Source organism: Leucopleurus acutus, assembly GCF_964270905.1.
Source record: "Leucopleurus acutus genome assembly, chromosome: 10".
NCBI lineage: Eukaryota > Metazoa > Chordata > Mammalia > Artiodactyla > Delphinidae > Leucopleurus > Leucopleurus acutus.
This window is the reverse complement of record NC_139153.1, coordinates 54,981,019-54,996,392: the sequence shown is the minus strand read 5'-3', so window position 1 is coordinate 54,996,392 and position 15,374 is coordinate 54,981,019. Positions and strand designations below refer to the sequence as shown.

At 38.1% G+C, this 15,374-nt stretch overlaps 1 protein-coding gene across 1 annotated transcript in view; it reads left to right on the top strand.

Moving 5' to 3' along the window:
* RBMS3 (RNA binding motif single stranded interacting protein 3) overlaps positions 1 to 14,227 on the top strand; it is a gene marked incomplete at its 3' end in the record, with an annotated part of 695,122 nt that extends 680,895 nt beyond the window's left edge. The window contains exons 12-13 of the mRNA XM_082848397.1: positions 11,275 to 11,355; positions 14,096 to 14,227. Coding sequence (XP_082704523.1) covers positions 11,275 to 11,355; positions 14,096 to 14,227 — 213 coding nt within the window. The remainder of the gene's footprint in view (positions 1 to 11,274; positions 11,356 to 14,095) is intronic.
* Positions 14,228 to 15,374: the final 1,147 nt, after the last annotated feature.

The window sequence follows — 15,374 nt, the reverse complement described above, 5'->3', positions numbered from 1 at the left end:
TTTTCTGAGGAACCTCCTCACTGTTTTCCACAGTGGCTGCACCAACTTACATTCCCACCAACAGTGTAGGAGGGTTCCCTTTTCTCCACACCCTCTCCAGCATTTACTATTTGTACACTTTTTAATGATGGCCATTCTGACTGGTGTGAGGTGGTACCTCACTGTAGTTTTGATTTTCATTTCCCTAACAATTAGCAATGTTGAGCATCTTTTCATGTGCCTAATCTGTATGTCTTCTTTGGAGAAATAAGACTCATAACATCTTAAACATAGTTGGCTTTCATAAATATTTTTTAATGAAATGTGGGAAACACAGTGCCTTGGTCATGAGAAAGAAAAACAGGACCTAAACTCCAGAAAAATCTATAGTTAACATTCTAGGAAAACAGTGTCCATAGTAGCCTGTGAGTTTGTGAAGGAGTGTTCCCAGGCCCTAAACAGAAGCTAACGTCTCCTGGGATATAGAAATCAAGGTCAGATGGTAGGACCAGGCCAAGGAAAATACGGAAATGAAATTAAGAATAGTCTGTATCTATACTGATTTTTCTTTCTGTTTGACCTTTACTGCCTAACTTCTTCTATACCACCACCCTAAAAAGTGCACTTCTAGTCTTCCTGTTTATATTTTTTAATAACCATTGCTTTTATTTCTTTTTGGAACTGCTTCTTAGATGGTTCTCTCAATGATCCAACGCTTTATTTATTTCTCCAGTAGATAGAAAATACTAAGATTTGGGGCAACTTTTCAGTCTTTTTGAGTCAACTGTATCCAAGTCTATTTTCTCTGTTTAAGAATGTAACCCAGATGTCACTGGATCCTGAAATACTATGAAACCAGATAAGATTGTCTGGAACCCCCAATTCCATGCCCTTTAGAAGTCCAAGGCTTTCTGAATTATGTATTTACATTTTTGAGACCATATAGTCACCTGTGTCTGCTCTGTCTACTCCACACTGATTCAGATGTAAAATTCACCCTCTTTCCAGTTTTCCCCCCAAAATCCTACTCAGAATAACATTAGGGAAGGCTTGAGTCATGTTCAGTAATGGACATGTAATGGACATGTAAGCAATTTCAGACTGAATATAAAGATTCATCCCTGTGCTTAAAATGCCCTTCAGCGCCCCCCTGCCCCACCATGGGATTCCGCCAGCCCTTCCCCTCCACGTGCTCCTGGCCACCTCTCTCCTCCCACTTTCCTCTAGCTCCTCCAGGCTTCCTCCCTCTCCCTCTTTCTCAGAAACACAAGTTCCCTCCATTTATAACTGTCTCTTCATGTACGTTAAGTGTCTGTCACCCATGCCTTAGGAGCCTCTGTTGATACCAAGTATCTTATCAATGTAATTTCCAAGAGAAAGAAATGAACATTTCCTGCCTAAGCTGATTTCTGATCCTGCCAAACTATGAAGATAATGACATTTCCATCTTGTCATAATAATAAAATCAATAAAAATAAAACCAGGGGCTTCCCTGGTGGCACAGTGGTTGAGAGTCTGCCTGCCGATGCAGGGGACACGGGTTCGTGCCCCAGTCTGGGAAGATCCCACATGCCGCAGAGCGGCTGGGCCCGTGAGCCGTGGCCACTGAGCCTGCGCGTCCGGAGCCTGTGCTCCGCAACGGGAGAGGCCACAACAGTGAGAGGCCCGTGTACCGCAATCAATCAATCAATCAATCAATCAATCAATAAAACCAATAGTAATGACTGTTCCTATCTATTAGGTTGTTAGTATATACCCAGCTCTATGCTAAGAACCTTGTATGCATTATTTGACTAATATGTCTCAAAAAAAAAGCTTTCGAGTATGAATATTTGACTCCATTTTACAACGCACTAAGAGATTTATAGCTACAAATTGAGAGTTTTCTTAACCATCATGCTAAACAACTCAAGTAAACTGCGAGCAGGTGGACTGAGGTAAAGCTGAACATATGTGAGATGGTGCAGTTCACGGTGATTCTTAAGACCTCAATGGGAGTGGGTTGAAATTTACCCCAAGATGATGTCCTTTGTCTATCCATTGTTTGACAGCTGTTATCAAACAAGTTTTTCTTCAATTTTTGTGGCAAAAAGTGGAATCTGGACTCTGGTACCAGAAGGTCTCTTTCCTGCTGGTCCTCCTATCCCTTGCCCTTAACTCTTTACTTTGAACACATCCTTGGAGGCAAGAATGGTAATATCTGTAGCTCAGCAGAAACTCCTCTATTATGCTTTTGTGTTGCCAAAGTTATATATATGCTCACATGGATAGGGTAATATTGTTCCAATCTGGTTTTTTTTCCCACTAAATATGTACAGTTCCTAGAATTACTTCTCTCAAATAGCTTTATGCTCTACTTTTGCAGTTTTCAACTTGTTGTTGCTTTATATTTTTTTTCCTCCTTATTTAGAACATTACCCCATCTTCCCTGCTTCTCCCCACTTCCTTCTTACTTTCACTTGTTCCCCACCCATCTTAGATCAATCTCTAATGTGAATATTCTATCTAGTCGAGTAGGTCAGGTTCCACACCTGAAAGTCTCTTGACTCAAAACCAAACGCACACAAAAACTATATGTTTGTTGACTCTTGTAGAGACTGAACTTTGTTTTAAAGGACAATTTAAAGGGCACCCTCAACATTTCCTCTTGTTGACTTTCATTGTCTACTCTAGTTCACTGGAATGGCTAGAATTTATGAAGAGTGGGTCTAAGATGCTTGAGAGGAAATCTTTTGTGTGGAAATGGAATTTACTGTGTGTATGTCAGCCTGAATGAGTGCTTTTGCAGTTTGTCTGAAGTGTCCTCACCTAGCCCAATTTAATGCTTTAGTCACAGACTTAAGTAGAAAACAACAAAGCTTTGAGGCACATTGAGGACTTGTCTATCTTCTTGACAAAATCCCTCCATTCTTTCATTTCCAAAACGGAGAAGAAAACTCCGTTTCCTAGAGGAAAGATCAAGCGAGCCTTGAGAGGCTGAGGGTGTTAGTTGTTGGCCTGTGTGTTCATGTAAGTTTCTGAAAGTGCTATCCAGGTAATAGGTCAGTCAGGTCATTTGTTAAAGTGATTTTTTCTTCTTGAAGCTTGCAGATTTAGAGGCAGATTTAAGTAAATGTTGATTTGACCTCAACAGCCTCTCTCATTTGAAGAGGTCATTACTTTACAGAGACTCTTAATTCTTTGCAATAATAATAAGCAAAAATAATAGAGAATGTTAAGAAACAAAAAGGATGGTATAAACAGACAGGAAATTTAAATACAACAAGGGAAGACTAACAAGAAAGTAATAATACAGTAGACCAACTTAATCTGTTCCTGGATACTGTGGTAAATGTAAAATTGGCAATAATGAATAATATATAAAATTAAATAGCTTTATATATGTCAGATAATAAAGGAGAAAGGAACTATCCAGGACATCCAGTGGGTTGGTAATGAAATCTGTTTTTTCTGGGCTCTATCAGGTCCTATTGCCTAACCCATGCTTTAAGACTGTAGTTTATGTTTTCTTAGTATTTGGTACATACTAGGGGCTCAATACAGTTTTACTGAATGTTGCTAATTATTGGAATTTTACAGTAGAGCACTGTCACCTCTCAGTTTCCTTAATTTCTCACTTCTGGTGATCTTTTCTCTTTATGCCTTCCATTTCTTTTTCTTGTCTTAGTGCACTGTCTAGAATCTCTAAACAATGTTAGAAGAGATGATACTGAACATCTTTATCTTATTCCAAAATTCAAATAGAAAGCATTCAGTGTGTCACCATTAACTGTGAGGTTAGCTGTAAATTTTTTGTTTACAGACTTCTATTCCTAGTTTCCATCTACTCCTAGTGTGCCAAGACATTTCCTCATATGCAGATGTTAGATTTTGTAAAAGATATTTTAAGTCATTACAATGATCATATAATTTTCTTTATGGTGAATTATGTTGATTGACTTTCAAATATTAAACCTACCTTGCAATCCTGAAATAAATTCTACTTAAACATTATATATATATATATTATGATATATTTATATATAATATTTTATATATATATATCTCTCACTGAGTTGATAAATTTTATTTCCTACACTATTTAGGAAGCTTTTATAAATATTCATGAAAGACATTGGGCTGTAGTTTTTGTAGTTTTCGCTTCTCGTAATGTCCCTTTCAAATTTTGATATAAAGAATATGCTACTTCATAAGATGAGTTGAGAAGTGTTCCTTCTTTAGTACTCTCTGGAAGAATGTATACAAGATTGCTATTATTTACTCCTTAAATGTTTGGAAAATTCACCAGAGAAGCCAGTTGAAGCTGAAGATTTTATTTTGGGAAGGTTTTGGATTCTGAATTTAATTTTTTTAGTAAATATAGACTATGCAGATTTTTTTTCTTTTTTTTTTTTTTTTTTTTTGCGGTACGCGGGCCTCTCACTGTCGTGGCCTCTCCTGTTGCGGAGCACAGGCTCCAGACGCGCAGGCTCAGCGGCCATGGCTCACGGGCCTAGCCACTCCACAGCATGTGGGATCTTCCCGGACCGGGGCACGAACCCATGTCCCTTGCATCGGCAGGCGGGCTCTCAACCACTGCGCCACCAGGGAAGCCCTATACAGATTTTTTATCTCTTTTTGCATCCATTTTACTAAATTTTGCTATTCAGCAAATTTGTGTATTTTATCTAAGTTGTCAAATGTATTGACATAATTTTACTCATAATATTCTTTTACTATCTTTTCTACTTACCTCCCCTCTCTACTAAGCCCAAGGAGTCTTTAATTCCTGCTACTCCACTGTGAATATGCTTTCATAGTTGCCTCCATTCTAATTCCTAGTTTTATCTGACTTACTTTTATCTCCTGAGTGGTCTTTGTGGTTCATGGAATCTCTCTTATCTTTCTCTGTATTTCATGTTACCCATCACAGAAAAATTGAGGAGAGGGTAGGAAGGAATTCATGATATCTATATGGAGTTGTTTCAAGCTCAAATTTTAAGACATAGTTCCTTTTTTTTATTATTATTATTTACTTATTGGCTGTGTTGGGTCTTCATTGCTGTGTGCGGGCTTTCTCTAGTTGCGGTGAGTGGGGGCTACTCTTTGTTGCGGTGCACGGGCTTCTCATTGTCGTGGCTTCTCTTGCTGCAGAGCACGGGCTCTAGGTGTGTAGGCTTCAGTAGTTGTGGCACGTGTGCTCAGTAGTTGTGGCTTGCGGGCTCTAGAGCTCAGGCTCAGTAGTTGTGGCACACGGGCTTAGTTGCTCCGCGGCATGTGGGATCTTCCCGGGCCAGGGCACGAACCTGTGTCCCTTGCATTGGTAGGCAGATTCTTAACCACTGCACTACCAGGGAAGCCCTGAAATAGATTCTTAATCAGCTAAATTTCCATAGTATTATGTTTTATTTTTATTGCTACCATGTGATCTGTGCACATGCTCAAACTTAATGGGCTTTGGTTTTTTCCCATACATTCATGAAAATTGCTTTTTCTGCACAGTTGAAGGATTCCATAGACTGTGATCCTGTGGGAATGACAACTTCTCCCTATATTGCAGTGGGTGAGGTTTTGTAAATTTCCAGTCTAAGATCAACCCCCAAGATTCTTCTTTGTTCCTCTCTTTGCTGTATGGCAGCAACAAATAGGCCTCAACCCCGAATATAATGACGACAATCTGTATTTTTTGTTTAACAGTTTAATGCACACCTCTCTGAGCTATGTTTAGCACTATTCTGGTGAGCTGTATAGGATAACGTAGGCTACATACTCCTAAAAATTCTGGGCTCCCCTTTCTATCAAGCCTACTAACTGGTCTTCTTCCCTTTTCAGGTGCTTTTACTCTAGTAGGTGAAGTCTATGCTGCTATCTATATTCACATCTACCTACACTTTAGGGATAATTATTTCATCACTCATAGATGTCTACTTTGTTATTTCTGCATTAGTACCTTAAAAAGTAAATAGGCCATAAATTAGCACTAACATAAAACATTATGAAAGCCTACACTATTACTATTATGGGGGTATCCACTTACTCTCCAACATTTCATTGGCAGGAGTGGAAGAATATAGGAAGAACTGAGCAGTAGAGGTCCAAGTAGATGTTCAGCCCTAGTGCCCTAGTGGGGGCACTCTTTCCTTTCAACGAGACCCTCTTCAGCTCTATTCTTCTCTATGGATGGTCTCTCATCCACTGAGTGACATGGAGACTTAGAAGGCATTCTTGGAATTATACTCCAGGCAGCTGTTACTACTTAGCCAATGTAAACATGTGAAATGATACTAATTTGCCACCCCAAGTACACCAACCTCTCCCTAGCTCTGAGATGACAGAATTTTGCAAATCCAAGAAATAGAATCCTCAAAACCCCAGAATACCTCTACCTAAGGTAACTCTGTGGCCTCCTCCTGAGCCGCTTACCAGATACTGATGAATCATAATTCAGGTTGTTCCCTATACCCACAAGCTTCCTTTATGAAAGGAAACTTTGTATTAGATGGAACTCATAGTAATCCACACTGCATGCTATTAGCATCATCCAGCACAATTTCTGCTTCCTCTGCTCAACTTCCTTTCCTATATCCTTCTCAGTGACTTTCTGGGTTTGACAGGACCTGGACAACTACTCTTGCTGAAATTTGTTAAACCGATTTTTGAATGATATATCAAGGACTAGACGCACCAATTTAAAACCTACGTAGTATAACAATAACTCCAAATGAACAAGTTTGATCAATTATTTTATTTTACGAAATTCCAAGAATTGAAATGTGGGGATTTCCTTGCCACTCCTTTGCTCTACAGATAAATAAAAGGAAAAGTTTGCTCAAGGGAAATATATAAAACGTTTTTTATTTGTTTTGCTTTGGTGGGGGAAGAGAAAGTAAATCAGGAACTAAAAATTTGGAGTTTTCACTTTCTGTTTCTTCAGAAATAATCAATGAGTCCACAGTAACAGAAACAGTTTGTTCTAAATTAAATAGACAAAAACACAATTCCTCTCCAACTTCACCATTTTTTTTTCTCTCTTCATGTAACTGTCTTGGTGATGCAGTGTCTAGACTTCTTGGAAGAAGTGATGGAGTCTGGAATTTATTCTGTGGGTTTGAAAATGGCTATCTGCGTCTCCTACATACTTCTATGTGAAAATCCAGTGCTTTCAGAATATGTAAAAATCATTGAATTGTTTACCAAAAAAGAAAACTTATCCATGAATATCAAAACTAAGTTGCCACCAACGGGGAAATATTATACGGATTTATCCATTTTATCTACATCATCTTATTGTAATATGGGTCCCATCAGCCATTATATCCCCCCACAATGCAAAATAATGTGTACTCATGAAAGAATTATGGAAGACATTTTCTAGCTTTTGAGAAAAACCAGTAAAATAAATTAGCTTAAAGGATAGAAATCCATTCTTGTTTTGCTTTTAATAAGTAATTCACAGAAATTTATCAACTCAAAGGGCAGATTTTTTTTATATCACAGGTCCTTCTTTAGGTTTTTGTCATTTATTAGCTGGATGAAAAGAAAGCAGTCTTAGGCACTGAGATCTAAACCATGTTTGTACAGCCTGCATTATTAAGTCTGACTGTAGTTTATCTTTGCTCTTAAGGAAATCATACTGTATGCTTAGAGAAAGTTCAGAGTTATTTGTCACCAATTACCTAAAGCTGAGAGTTGATCTTACACATAGCTGTAGCCATTTCCTGTAAGTTCTTGTGCGTTATTTTACAAGGCTGTCACTTCTTGAGGCTTTACCCTAGAAAATATATGTCTACCACAGAAAAGTTTCATTGCAAACGTTTATCGAGAGATAATAACCTTACGGGGTATAAAACACCATAGCATTGACTTGTTTAAAATAAGCCTATCCCTGATTTTGAAACAACATTCTCCAGCTCTATTAGATTTTCTGTGACACCAAAAAAAAAAAAAAAAAAAAAGAAGAGCAGCCAGAAGGGCGTTTTTTTTTTTTATTAAAAAATACACATACACAACACATTGAACTGAGCTGATCTCATTTATACTGTAAAATCTCCATTAGTTCTGAAGAGTAGCATAAAGTTAAATTATAAAATAAGTTAAACACAAGGGGTAGCCTTTCCAGAAGAAAATGAGGTATTCTGAGTATATAGTGAAAATTTTAAAATCTATGGAAATTAAATGACAATAAAATGTTTAAACCAAGGCATTATTATCCTATATTTAATTGAAACTCCAATTATTAAAGTCTATTATTTTTTTAAAAGTTGATATTATTTTGCATGGTAATGATCATAAAAGCTCTTAGGACCTTAGTTATTTTATTTCAAGGGTACTGAAGTAGACTGAATCTTGTGTCAACAGAACTGGAGTTATTCCAGTATATCTCAGTTTCTCAGTCTGTAAAATGGGTGAGCCATATTGCCTAACTCACAGCATTGTTCTGAAGAGATAACTCTGAATTTATGCTATAAGCAGTTCAGTTTGGGCCACTTTCACAACTTCATTGAATGCCACAGAAGGTATGAAGATTTACTGATTTTACTGAACAGAACACAGATGGGGTTTTGAATAACTCAGAGTCATTTCAAGAAGCTTAGCTAAGAATGACACAAAATGCTTTTCATTAACTACACTGCTTGAGAACTCTAGTTTGACAAGGGAGGTCTAAAACTGAGGTGGATTCTCATGAGAAGTCGTGAACGGTGCTATGTGTGGCCCCAGCCCACGTCCCTAAATCTAGTTCACAGAAAGGTCTCCTTAGCGATGCAGACCATGGAGCAGGGGTGGGTCGAGCCATGTCCAGTGACATTGTCTTATGTCGAGGAAGGACACGCACACTCACTGATGACAATTGCAAAGTTTGAAATTACTAACTCAGGAATAGAAAATACTCAGATCAGTGACGGAGCATCCTTTTACTGGTGTATTATACATCTTGAAAAACCATGACCAAAGGGGAGAACGTGAGCCACAAGAGCATTAACTCTGTTGGTGAAGACACATTCCCACTTGCTACAGATCTACTAGGATTTTTGATATTCAATTAAAGAAACCTTTTTCAAAGTATATTCTTGAGAGTACTAGTTTTAAGCAAAATCAGTAGGTGCTACCAAAAACAGTTTTAGAAACACTGATTTAAAATCTCCTTTAAATAGGCTTCTGTAAAACCTGATTTCTCAGAGTTTTAAAATTCTATCTCTATAGCAAAGAGGATACATTGTGCAGCATTGCTCTGGAACACAGAAAGCTTTTTTCTCAGTTGAGCTAACATTTTTAAAAATACATTGTAGGGAATACTAAATTAAGGGATGTTTAAAACCTATATGACCTGTCTGAAATGGCCAAGAAACTGTTATCTCCAATATGCTTTCTAGAGCAATTTTGTTGGCAAAGCAGACACCTGCCATGGGTACTAGATATGAAATAATATTTGCTGAAATGTGACTCCAGAGTTCTGTACTTATTTGAAAAATTGATAGCAGTTGGATACCTGAATAATCATTGTCTGCTTAAGGACACAGGGTAATCATGAGCAGAGGGGGCTAAAGTATTTGTTTAAAGGTTATACAAACACTTTATAGGGGTGGGGAAATTGATATCTATAGAGAACTCAGAATTATTGACAGCTAAGAGGCATACAAGATTTGTAATTGGAAATGGAAGGCTTTCTTCTTGTGTCCTTTTATTCAGCCATTGAACAATTATTTACCAGGTGCCAGGCATTGTGTGGAGTGTTGGAAGATGCAGAGACATGTAACACTTGGTCCATGCCTTTAGAGAGATGAGAGTCTGGACAATTTTAATAGAAGAGTGATGAACACTCTGGGAACACAGAGGATGGGGCACAGAAACCTCTGCTAATTTTCAACTATGAAGCTAAGTTAGTAATACCCCCAATCCTTGCAAACAACTGCCCTTGGTACACATTACAAGGCTGTTTTTGTACACATAGGAATTGCACACAGTTGTTATCAGCAGTAACACATGGATTACAGGCAGCGGTTTGGTTTGTTTGATTTAGTGTTGTTTCACTAAGGCTGTCTCTGTTTTTAGCAAATAGATGTAGTAAGACAGTGCTTAGTTTAGGATGGAGAAGCACTTATCCCAGAGTTGCTTTATTGCTATATTTCTCTATGAATAGTAAACAACAACAACATCTGATGAACCAATCTCCATTCAGATATTTCCCTCGATTCAGAATTATCATGCCTCTTGGATACTGAAAGTACCGATCAATGCACAACATTGTAATTTAGGTTTTGCCTATTTATGCATGGCCTTAATACATGAACTCAGCAAATTCAGAAGAATAAAGAATCATGGGCTTGTAGTTTTCCATAAAAAGTGTTCCTCTAACGCTTTGTGTATTGAGAAACCTTGTTTTCATTAGATGGTTCTGGTTCTGAAATTTTGTGATGTTCAAGTTTAGAAACTCAGAAATACAGTTGATTTCATAGAAGATTCCATTCTCAAAGAGCAGAACTTTGACTTTTCAGGGGGTATGTGTATTACAAATAGGAATATGGGTCATGCTTTTTGCTTATGGTGGTGGGCATATAATTTTTCTGGGGCTTCCGTTTTTCGTTGCCAAAATACATGTTATCCCCAACACATATTTTACTGACTACTACAATGTAGTGAAGAATGATCGGACTGTTGTATTGTTCATCTGGATGAAGAAAATTTGGAGAATTAAAGGAGTGGAAAAGGAAATACAGTGAAATGAACATGGAATAGGGGGAAGGAAGAAAAGCAACTTCAACATTACCTGGAACACTCTATTTCCTTCATATATAAAAAAGTGATCAAATGACAAAAATGATAACATTTACCTATTCTGATTGTTGCTAGATAAGTATTTCTTACATTATTCCTCTCTTTTACGTTAGTTAGAAAAGAAATTATTATTCACAATATAATGATTCATTCATTCAACAAATAATCTGTTGAGAGCCTACTATGTGCTAGCAATAAAATGGAGGAAAAAACAGACGTCATCCCTGCCCTCCTGGCATTTGTGTTTTAGATGTGAAAGTGAAATGTTTGGGAGCTGATGTAGAATATTCAAAAGGACAAAGTGAGGGGATGGGGTGAATTAACTTTTACTGACATCGGGGAGGTGGGCTGCTGTTGGTACTGAATCAGTAAGCGATGACTATTCTATGCTGATAGGAACTGCAATATTTTTGGTCAAAATAAAGTTTAAGTTTCATCATGCATTGGTGGGGGGCCACACATCGAAAGCAGTCTTATGTGATATCACTTTTCTCACTGGTTGCACGCTCAAGTTCACCTGCATTTTTCTTTGATTCCCTCTAGTATATGACTGCCGCCGCTCCTATGCAAGGGACCTACATTCCCCAGTACACGCCTGTGCCTCCGACAGCTGTTTCCATTGAAGTAAGTCTGTCTCTTCTTACAGAACAAGGTTAGGGCAGATAAATCTCAGCCACATGCACTGGGGTCCACCATAACCCCCCAAATCCTTATTTGTGATTTTTGTGCTACTTGAAAATTTGAAGTTGCAAACTCACTCTGTGAAAGTATGTACTTTACTTGAACATACCTATGTTTTGCTTTGCATATGACATAAGCAAAATTTGGTATCCAGGTCTGAGAGAAGTGCCATTTTTATGTTTAGAGAAAAGATCAGAGATCAAATAACTACCTCATCAAATGTTAGCCACAAACACTCAGAAAGAGGAAGGCAAACATGTGCAGCTATTTGAATGAGCTAGTTCTCTGATGCCTTGTTTCTCCAGTAGTGGTCCCTAGACCAGCATTATCAGTATCACCTGAGAGCCTGTTAGCAATGCATATTTTCAGACCTCACCCAGATTTACTGAATCAGAGTTTGCATTTTAACAAGATCCCTTAAGGATCAAGGTGCACATTAAAAGTTGAGAGGGACTGGATTAGAGAACTGGTTGTCAAACTTTTCTGCATATCAAAATTATTTGAAAACTTAATACTTTAAAAACTTGTGATGCCTAGGTCCTATTGCCAGAGAGTCTGATGGGGTCTAGGGTGTGGACTGGATACCAGGATTTTTAAAAGATGCTAGGTGATTCTAATGTGTACCAAAGATGAAGAACCACTGCTCTTGCCAATGAACCTTGACAGGACTGTGGCATCCTACAGACAAGAGAGAAAAACCTCTACCACTCATATTGCTATGGATACTGTGAAAGATAAAGTCATATTTTCCTTACTGGAAGCTTTGTCCCTTCCTCCTCTCTTTTCATTGGGCTGAATCCATTTCCTCTACACATTATTTTACTGGACAGAGCCAGCAAGATACATAGGAAAGGAGTGGGGCATAGGACTATGTGGATGGTGGTAAGACACTTAGAGGTGTATACTTCTCTCTGGTTCTAACCATTATTGTTTTTTGCCCCCCCTTCCCCTTCTCCTGATGTGCCTTTGCCATTATGGTCACAGTGCATTTCATCCATCAGTTGGGACTCCTCTGGAGTTCATGCCATTGCTACTCCATGAGTTGGCCAACCAACTCATGTTGGTACCACTCATTGTGGGAGACCACCATGACTCTTCCAACCTCTGGAGCCACAGAGATTGGGTGAGATCTTTACAGACCAAATTAGATCTTTTGAAATGTTTGTTTGTTTGCTTGTTTTTAGTGTGTGACAAATATTTGCTCGTACCAGGGTTTGGGAAGCACAGACATTTAAGAGGACAGTGTCCTGTCACTTAGGAAACCAAGGAGGTCCAATTCTTGGAGGACCAGACCTATGGTCCCCAAGGAATGTTTCAGTATTAAAGAAGTTTTAATTGGCTTTTCAGAATTTCAAGAATATGTGATTAAAATGTATGTTCTTTGCTATATTTAGCTATCAAAACCCATCTAGGCCATAAGAAAATTATGAATCTAGACATTGTAGGTGACTTTAAGCATAAATCTCTGCCACATATCCACATTTCTCTATCTCTGGACCAAATGTGTGTGCTTATCTACAGAATCTGAGCTATTTGAGGACTATAAAATAAGGAGACACATTTGACAGTGTTGCTTAGTGGGAACAGTCTAATTATAGTTAAATCTGGGATTTAAAAAGAAATATTTCACTAAGAATTATATAAGTATACCCTGATATATTGCCTTGAATTTGTGCTTATAAAGGCAGGCACTGATTCATTTTCTATGTAAAAACACACATTGAAAATTCACCAGTATCCACACAAATCAGTGTGGTGGGAGGTTCATCAAAATGCATAACATCAAATAGTATATTAGGAAAAAAAAAAAGATTGAATTCATAAAGGGAGAATTTTCAGATTCTGAGGAACAATTTCAGGGAGCTTTTATTAGGGATAGGGAGTTGACCAAAAACCTATATCCCTGCAGAAGCCCAAGGCTATAATATAAGTAAAACCAGGAGAATGTATTCAGATAGATTCCCTCCTTAGGACTACTAACTACCAAACCTCTCTCGGAACCAGACATATTCTGAATGGTGACCAATTCAAGAAATCCATTTTTGCTGGCAAAAGCCATTCAAATGGTAAGGGGAGGAGCGAATCAAAATTAAGGATGCTTGTTTCTTTCTTTCTTTTTCTGAAACTTCTAAATGAATTCCAGTTCACATCAAGGAAAATGAAAATAAATAAATAGAACAAATCAAATTGCTTAAGGGAGACACTGCTAACAGTGTCCTTTAAAAGAATTCCAAACTTGGATGTAGATTTTTATGAAGGTCAAAGTCCGTTGTTTTGACAGATCATAGAGACAGGGTAGACTACTTTATTCCCAGGAAAATGCTCAAATATACACGTTTTTATAGGAATTCTGCATGAATTTTTTGATTAAGGAATCATTATTTAGTGTGGCTGTATGCAACCATGATTTAAAAGTTCTAACTATGGGCAAAATGCTTTCCTCATCATTTGACTGCTACAGGGTCTTCTGATGGCAAGGCTTCTTGGTGACACATTGAGGTAAATTCCTCAGCCCTTATCCAAATGTGCTCTGTGGTTTTTCTTTGGGTTCTTGCTGTGGCTTTATATAGCTGAGTGCAGCTCTACTCAAGCCATATGGAAGATGGGTATGCCCTACAGTCCGTCTGCAAGAAGCCCTTTTGCTAAAGCCAATAAGACTTTTGTGTTCTTATTGCCTCCATAGGGTGTTGTTGCTGATACCTCTCCCCAGACAGTGGCACCTTCATCCCAGGACACAAGTGGTCAGCAGCAGCAGATAGCAGTGGACACATCCAACGAGCATGCATCCGCATATTCTTACCAACAGTCTAAGTAAGTTCAAGCCATACTAAACTCTTTCCCTCCAGGTCAGCCATCTGGACATTATTCTCTTATGTGGCATCTGCTATCTTTTGCTGCAGTACAGACCATCCCTAACTTAGTGACAAACATATATTTAGTTCATTATTCTGTGGGTTAGGATTTGGGCTGACCTCAGGTGAATGGTTCTTCTGATATTGACTGGACTTGCTTGAGCATCTGGGCATAGCTCCTGGGCATCTTCACAGTTCTGCTTCTGGGTGTTAGTTGTCTGATGGTTGAGTGATGGACACCAATGAGCCATGTATTGCTGACCCTCTAGCAGGCTTATTCCCATGGAAGTCTCAGAATTCAGAGAACAGCAAGAGAGGATGCCCAAATGACCAGCATTTTTTGAATTCTGTTTATGACTCATTTGCTATTGTCCCATAGGTCAAACGCAAGTCATGTGACCAAGCCCAGAGTTAATGTAGGAATTCACTACCAAAAGGCTTGGATACAGAGAGGGGCATCATAGACATTGTTACCAAAAAAAATTCTACCACACATATTTTTTGAAAACCTCCAGTATTCACACTTGAAACTGGATAGTGTGTCTGCATTTTGGTCTCAGTGACTTCATTCTTAAATGAAGACAGTAACACTCCCCTGGCAAGGGTGCTTCAAACTCACCCAGTAAAACAGTTTATGAAAAAGAGTATTGTTAAATATAAAACAACATGGAGTACAGTCTTATTGAGGAATTAAGTGGCAAAGCAAAAATCAGGGAGTCAGAATTACTACTGAAAAATCCTTAAATCACTGAGAGAGCAAAGTTCAGTTAGCTTTGTGTTGAGTAATTATGGAGATTAAAATTTGAAAGGTTTTGATTGAAACCAAAGGAATTAACAAAAGTTCAGTCTATATACAGATGTCTTGTCATGCTAACTATTTTACTTTATAGGTAACAGTCAAAGCCCTGCTGAATAGAAAATTTCCAAAAGACTCTTCCTGTTTGCAGAGTGCTGTTCCATTTCTTGATCATCAGTTTTCTTTCATCTCAATACACATTTAGAGATTTGTTTGTTGTTGAAAGATTGATAATGGTAATGGAGTCTTCAGTATGTGCTTTAACTTCTAAAGTCAGTCTTCCAAATTAAATATGCTAGAACATGACATAACCT